At 42.6% G+C, this 10,000-nt stretch overlaps 1 protein-coding gene across 5 annotated transcripts in view; it reads right to left on the bottom strand.

Annotated features, from left to right (window-relative positions):
• Positions 1–10,000, bottom strand: part of LOC143286542 (uncharacterized) — a 76,039-nt gene that overhangs the window by 21,230 nt on the left and 44,809 nt on the right. For 3 of the 5 annotated variants that reach the window (XM_076594146.1, XM_076594150.1, XM_076594147.1), the window contains exons 2-3: positions 6,741–7,210; positions 805–966 (exon numbers count right to left, since the gene is read on the bottom strand). In XM_076594146.1, the coding sequence (XP_076450261.1) occupies positions 805–966; positions 6,741–6,876 (298 nt within the window). In that variant the 5' untranslated portion in view covers positions 6,877–7,210. The remainder of the gene's footprint in view (positions 1–804; positions 967–6,740; positions 7,211–10,000) is intronic. The other 2 variants (XM_076594149.1, XM_076594148.1) reach the window with 1 other exon arrangement.

Genomic DNA, 10,000 nt, shown 5'->3' with positions numbered 1-10,000 from the left:
GAGTAGTGAAAAAAGATAATGACAATACGAAACGAGAACAAAGAAGAAAAAACAAAGTTAACATTAAAAAAAGAAAAAGAAAAAGCGATAGTCGTACTAATCTTTAGACGTACAGACAGACAGACATAGACATGGACAGAGAAAGAGAGAGAGAGGGAGGGGCAAAACAGAGAGAAAGACAAGGAGAGACAGAGATAAAGACAGAGGGACAGAGACAGAGACATAGAGACAAAGAGAAAGGTAGAGAGATAGAGAGAGACATAGAGAGATACAGAGAGCGAGGAAACTTTAACAGCAGAGGAGGCAACTGCTGTGCCGACTACTTGGACTAGAATTTGATCATAGTGGAAAGTGTCTTGCCCAAGTTACAGCCCCACTCTCTCGGCCAAGACAGTCGGCACTGGGATGGTTCCCAAAGGCGAACTAGCTCCCAAGACTGCAGCACTAAGAGCCAATGCAATCTTGCCTCCTGGTTTGAAAGTCACAGTCCTTCACACACAAAAAAAACGAACAACAAAAAACAACTAAGCTGTAAATGAAATGACGTCCCATTGCAATAGATGATCTTTTATATTTCGATGGTTTCACACCATCTTTCTGTTCAGTTGGTGGTTTTTTGTTTGGTTGGTTTTGTTTTTTGGTGTTGTGGTTTTTTGTTTTTTTTTGTTGTTGTTTTTTGTGTTGTTTTAGTGTTTTTGGGTGTTTTTTTTTCTGAGGAAGATGGTTCAAAAACCACCAGACAAGTCGGATCAACTTTTGATTCCGAGCTGCGAACTTTCTTCAACTACAAGACAGGCGACTTACTGTCTTCCAGATTCTGGAACAAGTGGCTGGACTTTTTCCGCAGCCATGGCACCAGCTCCTCCAGCTCCTCGTCTGTACGGAGGCTGGGCGGCTTGTTGGTGAGGTTGATGATCTGCTGATACACCTTGGCCATCGGAATCTCATCCGCCTCTGGAGCAGCACCTGTCAGACACCACAGGTATGTCAGTTTCAAACAGTGAAGAGCGATAATTCTCTCTTCATTCACAAGGTACACAACTTCAAAAAGTCAATGCTGCTTATATCATGCTACCGATTCAGCCAGCACACGGGTAAATAAAAGGTACATAAAAAAAAACCTCAGACACTTTCTCAGCAGCAACAACAACAACAACAACAACAAAAGGAGCTCCGGCCTGTCTTATACCGACCATTTGACAATGACAGAAGAAATGAGGAAACACAATCTGGCTTTTATTCAAGACTGACAGAGCCTTTTAAACCAGAATAAGCTATACAGAACATACGGACAATAGTTAATAAATACATGGCTGCCTCAATGTTGTTGGGTTTTTTTGTGGGTTTTTTTTCTTGAAATGAATGGAAAAAAAAGGGGGGGGGGGTGGGGGGGGGGGGGGGGGGGGTCTGTATCGTACAGACGATAAGATTCAGTTTCAAGTTCCAGTTTAAAGTGGGATTTATGGTTGGTTTGTTTTTTCATTACATTTTACAGTCCTGTGGGGAAAGAAACAGTGGTAATTTTGTCACGAAGAAAACTAACACCAATGTCAATAGCTTTTAATCTCCATTCGTGTGACCTGCGTTTAAACTTTAACTCACAGATGACATCTTTTTCTTCACCTAGTTTCAGTTTCAGCTTCAGTTACTCGAGGAAGCGTCACTGCGTTCTGGCAACTCCTTATACGCTACACCATATCCGGTTGGCAGATGCCTGATCAGCATGCAGCATAACGTCGACGCGCTTAGTCAGGCGTTGAGTGCATGGCTATATATTTGTGTGCCTATCAGAGTGGATATGTTCCAATAATGTGGCAGATCCTCTTCCTTTGCGTTAGCTGTGCTTGACTATGTGTGTATACATATGTATGTGTACATAACTACATGCATGTGTATGAATGTGTATTGTGTGTGCGTGTGTTTATGTAAGTTTGTGCCTGCCTATGTGTGCGTGTGCGTATGTGTTAGGGTAGCTGTTAGATACAAATGTATGTTAAAATGTATGTATGCAGTGTGCGCGCGCGCGCGCGCGCGCGCGCGTGTGTGTGTGTGTGTGTGTGTGTGTGTGTGTAATCACATTTTGGTGTGTGTATGTAACACAGATGTAAAGATTTATGTTAACAAAAGCGTTTTTGTAAAGCACCTAGAGCAGATTTCTGGGTAGTGTGCTATATAAGCATCCATTATTATTATTAATATAATGTTGAAAAAGGATAACACTAATGTTTCTTTCAGCGCGCAACTTGCGTGGCTGTACCCGTGCAGGACGTCATTTTATCGTACAATCCCAATGGCCAGACGAGACAACCAGAGAGAGATATATGTATACAGACAGAGCGAGAGAGAGAGACAGACAGACAGAAAGACAGACAGATGTAGAAACAGCGACAGAGAGACACAGAGAAATACAGAGAGAAAGAGAGAGAGAGAGAGACAGAGACAGAGACAAAGAGAGACAGAGAGACACAGTGAGAAAGAGACACAGAAACAGACAGACAGAGATACGGAGACAAAGATACAGAGACACACACAGAGAAGGACTGAGTGAGTTAAGGATTGCGATGATCGTAGGAATGGCCTATTCTTCTAACATGTCTTTGTTAATCTACACCTGTTACAAATAGCGCACAAAAAGAATAATTAAAAAAAAGGAAAAGAAAATACAAAAACAAAACTGGCCAAAACAAAACAAAAATGAGAAGAAAATTCGGGCACATGAGGACGATTAATAAAAGTATTTACACACGCACGCACACACACACACACACACACACACACATACATATGTGTGCGCGCGCACAAACATACACACATACGCGCGCGCGCGCGTGTTCATTTTCTCACTCACACTGACACACGCACGCACGCACGCACACATACACATTTTAAATCAACTTGTTATGATGAGACACAATAAACCCATTAGAAGAAACACGCACACACAGACTGACAGACGGACAGGAGAGACAGAGACAGAGATATTGTGTGCAGTGGGTGAGAAAGAGGGGGTGGGGGGTGGGGGATTCAGAGTGAACAATTACACGACAAGAATGACAGCAAAAAAGATCACTATAGTCCCACTGATGATGATAACACAGGCAACAACGACAGCAACGTGAAAACTAACAACGAAGGAATTCAATTGCCTACGACACAATTAATTTACAGTCAAAGGTTAAAGGCTAAAGGTCTTTTCACGGCCATCGGGGCATTGAACTCATATCCACTGTGACGAGGGTTCGGCAATAGGAAGGCTGGGCCTAATCCTCTCCTTCCGCTGTTCTAACCTTTCCCCAAACCGAAGTCAGGTTTCCTGTGTTTTAAACGAGGTGGAATGATCTCGTTGTTGGTATCGATGCAATAGATTAATCCGTGTTTGTGATTTTTTTTAATTTTTTTTTTTAAAGTACAGCGCCGAATTTGTTGGCGCTATGTTTGAATGAGGTGGGACGACCTCGCTGTTGATATCAATAGAATAAAATAGAATACGTCTTTATTAACCATGTGTACCGGGGTCACAAGGAATATTGGAGGGGGGCGGGGGGGTGGGGGAGGGGGAGGTGTCGGGGGGAGGGAGGGGGGAGGAGGGGATAGTACATAACAAGGTACGAACATAAATCGAAAATCATACACAAACACAGATACAGTAGAAATTAGGATACATACAAGTGCATTTAAAAAAAAAAAAAATGTGCATGCTCACACATGCACGCACTGCGCACACACACACACACACACACACTCTCTCTCTCTCTCTCTCACACACACACACACACACATACGTTTGAACAGAAGCCGCATATTATATGTGGATGGGGCTGATGACTAGATCTTCAGGTAGATGGTTGTTGATTGCACAATTTTATTCAATGCAATAGATTGTGATTTTGTGATTTTGTTTTTAAAGGTACAGCGCCCCGAATATTGGTGACGCCATTTTCTCTCTTATTGATAATAATCATAATAACAATGCATCAAAATTATATTGTATCTACATAGTGCAAACTCATCATATAATGAATGGGTTCCAAGTGTCTCACATTGAAGATTACATACACAATAGTGTGTAACAGCATAAAACACGATGTGTAGAAATACAAGAGAAGAAGAAAAATATCGTATGTCCACTAAAACAATACTTCAATTTGTAAATGTCAACAATCACACACACACACACACACACACACACACACGCTAACAGGCATGAATATATCAAAAACGCTCATGCACACAAACACAACGTAAACGCTCGCGCATAATGCACACAGAACACACACACGCACACACACGCACACACACACACACACACACACACACACACACACACACACACACACACACACACACACACACACACACAGCGAACACCTTCCCTCAAGCACACACACACACACACACACTAGAAGAAGACTGTCCCGTCAACAAAAACCACACTTGTCCGACTTTGGATACCCTTCGCAAACAATAGCACTATATTAACTCACTCAGTACAGCCAGTCCTCTCTTCTCCTCTACACACACTCCTCGGATGTCAAGTGGGTGTCTCAATGATCCAACCTTTAGCTTCCGTCGTCAGAAGTGTGGTATTCTTTGTCAACATTCACCTCTTCAGTGTAAGAGCCTTCCGCTTGTAATATTTTGATGGTGGTAATTGGGATGAAACGCTGTTAACGTCGTCTCTTTCGCCGTTCGTATGGAGAGAGTTAAAATACTATGTTTTCAGTTGTCAAATCCTCAAGAATTGGACAGGCCTGACTTATAAAGAGGGCGGGTCTATTGTCATAGATCCGAAGACAGATCGGATGAAAAGAGATGCCCGGCTTGTACAGAGACAGACAAACAGACAGACAGACAAAGACACAGAGAGACGCAGACAGACAGACTGGTAGACAGGCAGACTGACAGATACAGAGAGAGGGAGAGAAAGAGACAGACAGACACTAACACAGGCAGACAGAAAAAAACATGCAAACATCCATACGGACTGAGACAAGGGCTGATGAATGTGGACAAACAGTGACACGATATAGCACATGATATGAAAGAATGATTGTAACAATATATGAAATAGCATACACGCACACACACACACACACACACACACACACACACACACACACACACACACACACACACACGCACACATACGCACCTATATGTATGTATATATATAAATAAATATATATATATGCATATATATATATATATATATAATTGTTAAAGTATATTATATATCTGTATATACATTTTTTAAATATATCAGTCTATCTATCTATCTATCTATCTATCTATCTATCTATCTATCTATCTATATATATATATTATTTTATGGTATAAAACATAAACTATAGACGAGAATCATATTCTTTCACCACTACCACCACCACCACCACCACCGGAATACAGAATACTGCATTGTCTCCAAGAAAAGAAATTACTTTGTGGCGTTAAATACACATAGATAATACACGAGAATAAACAGTCATTCGCCACCACTACCACCACCACCAGAATACAGAATACAGAATGTAAACTATTTTATTGTATGCCTTCAATGAAATGAAATTAATTTGTGGTGTATCTTTTCTTGGAGATAACGTGGTGTAAAAACAACAACAACACATAAACAGTAAACGAGAATAAACAGTCATTCGCCACCATCACCACCACTACACCACCACCATCACCCCATCACCACCACTACACCACCACCACCACCATCACCACCCCAACACCACCACAACCACCACCACCACCACCACCACTACCACTACACAACTACCACCACCACCACCATCACTACACCACTACTACCACCACCACTACACCGCCACAACCACCATCACCACCACCACCACTACCACTACACCACTACCACCACCACCGCCATCACTACACCACTACTACCACCACCACTACACCACTACCACTACCACCATCAGAATACAGAATACATTTTTTTCTCCACCTCCACCACCACCACCACCAGATTATAGAATGCAATATGTTTTTCATCATCTCCAATAAAACGAAATGAAATGGTGGTGTTAAAAACACATAAACACTACACAAGAATAAACAGTCATTCACCACCACCACCACCACCACCATCATCATCACCACCACCACCACCACCACAACACCACCACAACCACCACCACCACCATCACAACCACTACACCACTACCACCACCACTACACCACTACCACCACCACCATCAGAATACAGAATACGTTTTTTTTTAAATCTCCACTTCCACAACCACCACCACCACTACCAGCAGATTACAGAATGCAATATATTTTTCATCATCTCCAATAACACGAAATGAAATGGTGTTAAAAACACATAAACAATACACGAGAATAAACAAGACATTCGCCACCACCACCACCACCACCACCACCACTACAACCACCACCACCACAACCACCAACACCTGTACTACCACCACCACCACCACCATCACTACACCACTACCACCACCATCACTACACCACTACCACCACCACCACCACCAGAATACAGAATACTTTTTTTTTTATCTCCACTTCCACCACAACTACCAACACCACTACTACCACCACCACCACCACCATCACCACTACAACACCACCACAACCACCATCACCACAACTACCACCACCACCACCACCACCATCACCACTACAACACCACCACAACCACCAACACCACTACTACCAACACCGCGACAACCATCACCGCCGCCAGCCCTTACCGTCATGCTTTCCTCGCGGACTCGTACTAGAAGATTCCATTTTTGACGGCTCTTCTTCCTCTGATGACAGGATCTCCGCAGTCCTTGTTTTATCGCCAATCGTTTGACCATTGTTCTGATCGCTCTGAGAAGCCATGGCTCAGTCGAGTTTTATTGTGACACACTTTTTGAAGGTGGGGGTAGTGTAAGTAGGTATATAAGTCACGGATGGGTTGGTAGAAATACTGAAGAGGAGAACGAAATTCTTCACGCTGGATTTCACCCACAACTCACGAGGTCGAAAACGCTTGGGTTTAGTTATAATAATAATAATAAACAGCAGCGAAGGCTCTGATGAAAAGGATCCATACTACTCACTCACTCTCTAACCAAACAGTCAGTCAGTCAGACCGATCGAGAACTATTTGCACATTACACATACACACACACACTCGCACTTTCTCCAGAAGCGAGCCACCACCACGACATTCCTGGTCAGAAGAAGAAAACATATGGCAACTTTCAAAACACAGAACTCTTCTCGACTCGTTTATTTTATAAACCCCCTAGCTTCTTTTTTCCTTTCTTTCTTTCTTTCTTTCTGTCCTTCTTTCTCTTTCTTTTTTTTCTTCTAATTCTCTCCTCCCAACATTCAAACAAACTGGGTTCAATAGGAGTCACTGCTAAAAGCATACACAGCGTGAGGGATAGACAGAGAATGAAGGAAAGCAGAAGAAAAGAAAAGAAAAGAACTCCTTGCCCCAGCTGTACATCCACAAAAAAAGGGGGTCTCGTTTAGGGACGTTTTGAAATCTATGCGAGCGTGGCAAGGCAATCAGAACAGCGAAGAAAAGAGTAGGGGAGAGAGAGAGAGAGAGAGAGAGAGAGAGAGAGAGAGAGAGAGAGAGAGAGAGAGAGAGAGAAACAGACAGACAGAGAGACTGAGAGAGAGAGAGACGGACAGATAGAAGGACAGAAAGACATAGAGAGAGAGAGAGACTGGGAGACAGAGACAGAGAGACAGACAGACATACAGATAAAGAGAGAAAGACAGACAGTGAGACTGACAGAGATAAAGAGAGAGACAGTGAGACAGAGGCACACACACACAGAGACAGAAAGACAGAGAGACAGACAAAGATAGAAATGAAGAGAGAGAATGAGAGAGAGAGAAACAGACAGAGACAGAGATAAAGAGAGATAAAGACAGACTGTCAGACAGGTACAGAGATATAGAGAGACAGACAGACAGTGAGAAGGAGAGATATAGAGATAAAAAGAGAGAGAGCGAGACAGACAGACAGACAGAGAATGAGAGACAGGGAGAGACAGTTAGACAGACAGAGAGAAAGAAAGAGACAGAGACATACAGACAGAGAGAGAAAGAAAGAGACAGACAGACAGAGACAGAGAGAAAACCGCAGTTGGTGTGTGTGTGTGTGTGTGTGTGTGTGTGTGTGTGTGTGTGTGTGTGTGTGTGTGTGTGTGTGTGTGTGTGTGTGTGTGTGTGAAAAGAGCAATGGAACGGTGAAATTAGAAAGTCAGAGACAGTGTGCACACCCCCAGTGTAAAATAGATCTTCCTACACCTGTCGTCTGATGGCCTTTGAGACCTTGGCCACACACAGTCTGTGCCAACATGAACTGCTTGTGAGTCGGAGGAAAAAGAGAGAGAGATTGATTGATTGATTGAATCTTTAATGGGTAAAGAATTAGGCACAGTAAACGCCTTTTTACAATTCTGCCCATTTAACGACACAAAACATAAAAAATAAATAACGACACAAAACATAAAAATAAAGAAATAAACTGAAATAAAATAAAATAATAAGAACGACGAATAAGAATAGGAACTTGAATAGTCTATAGAGAGAGAGAAAGAGAGAGAGAAAAACAAGTGTGTGTGTGTGTGTGTGTGTGTGTGTGTGTGTGTGTGTGTGTGTGTGTGTGTGTGTGTGCGTGTGTTTGTTTGTGTGTGTGTGTGTGTGTGTGTGTGTGTGTGTGTGTGTGTGCGTGCGCGCGTGGTTGTATCTGCGAGTGTGTACAGGCTAAAAAGCAGTAAGGTGTCATTCAAGTTGAAGACAAAATCTTCTGCTTTTTTAATTTTTTATTATTATTTTAAAAAAAACGAAGGACTGGGTTATACATTATTTAAATGTATTTCAAATCTATCAGCCCTGCCGAACCCACATAGCTCAGCTCTTGCCCCACCTCCATGTCTGAGTACTGCTGTGGAAATGGTGGTAGTCTGTTATCCTTCAAAGCTCAATTGATTTCTCATTTAAATGAAAGAATTTGTATATTTTTTGTTGTTGGTGGTGGTGCTTTGCTTATAATTATACTCTATGATGTTTGGAGTAAGAAACTGGAGGGTGGTTCAGCTGTACAAACGTAAGACTAAGTAGAAAGTGAACGAAGTCTCATTGAATTGTGACCTTTTCTTACTCCGTTTTCTTTTTTTTTTTTTAATTAAAGAATGTTTGATTCCATATAAGGCCTATCAAAATTGCCACATAAAAAGAATTCCTTCACCAATTACATTGTGTTATTCTTGTTGTTGTCATCGTCGTCGTCGTAGTCGTTGATGTTGTTGTTGTTGGTGGTGGTGTTAATGCATACCCATTTCGGTACACACTTTCCCCGACTTCGAAACGAAAAGAAGACGGGCGCAATAGCCGAGTGGTTAAAGCGTTGGACTTTCAATCTGAGGGTCCCGCGTTCGAATCACGGTGACGGCGCCTGGTGGGTAAAGGGTGGTGATTTTTACGATCTCCCAGGTCAACATATGTGCAGACCTGCTAGTGCCTGAACCCCCTTCGTGTGTATACGCAAGCAGAAGATCAAATACGCACGTTAAAGATCCTGTAATCCATGTCAGCGTTCGGTGGGTTATGGAAACAAGAACATACTCAGCATGCACACCCCCGAAAGCGGAGTATGGCTGCCTACATGGCGGGTTATAAACGGTCATACACGTAAAAGCCCACTCGCGTATATACGAGTGAACGTGGGAGTTGCAGCCCACGAACGCAGAAGAAGAAGAAGAAGAAGAAGAAGAAACGAAAAGAATAGATCAGGGGAAGAAAATAACGTGGATATTGCCACCCCTTTACGCCTTACGTTCCCATTTCCCTTTCCCAGTATTCCTCCACACTCTCCGTTTTTAATTAACACAGGACATTGAAAGTATCAGTATCAGTATCAGTAGCTCAAAGAGGCGTCACTGCGTTCGGACAAATCCATATACGCTACACCACATCCGCCCAGCAGATGTCCCTGATC

The sequence above is a fragment of the Babylonia areolata genome, chromosome 10, assembly GCF_041734735.1.
Source record: "Babylonia areolata isolate BAREFJ2019XMU chromosome 10, ASM4173473v1, whole genome shotgun sequence".
NCBI classification, from domain to species: Eukaryota; Metazoa; Mollusca; class Gastropoda; order Neogastropoda; family Buccinidae; genus Babylonia; species Babylonia areolata.
This window is presented reverse-complemented; position numbering and strand designations above follow the sequence as displayed.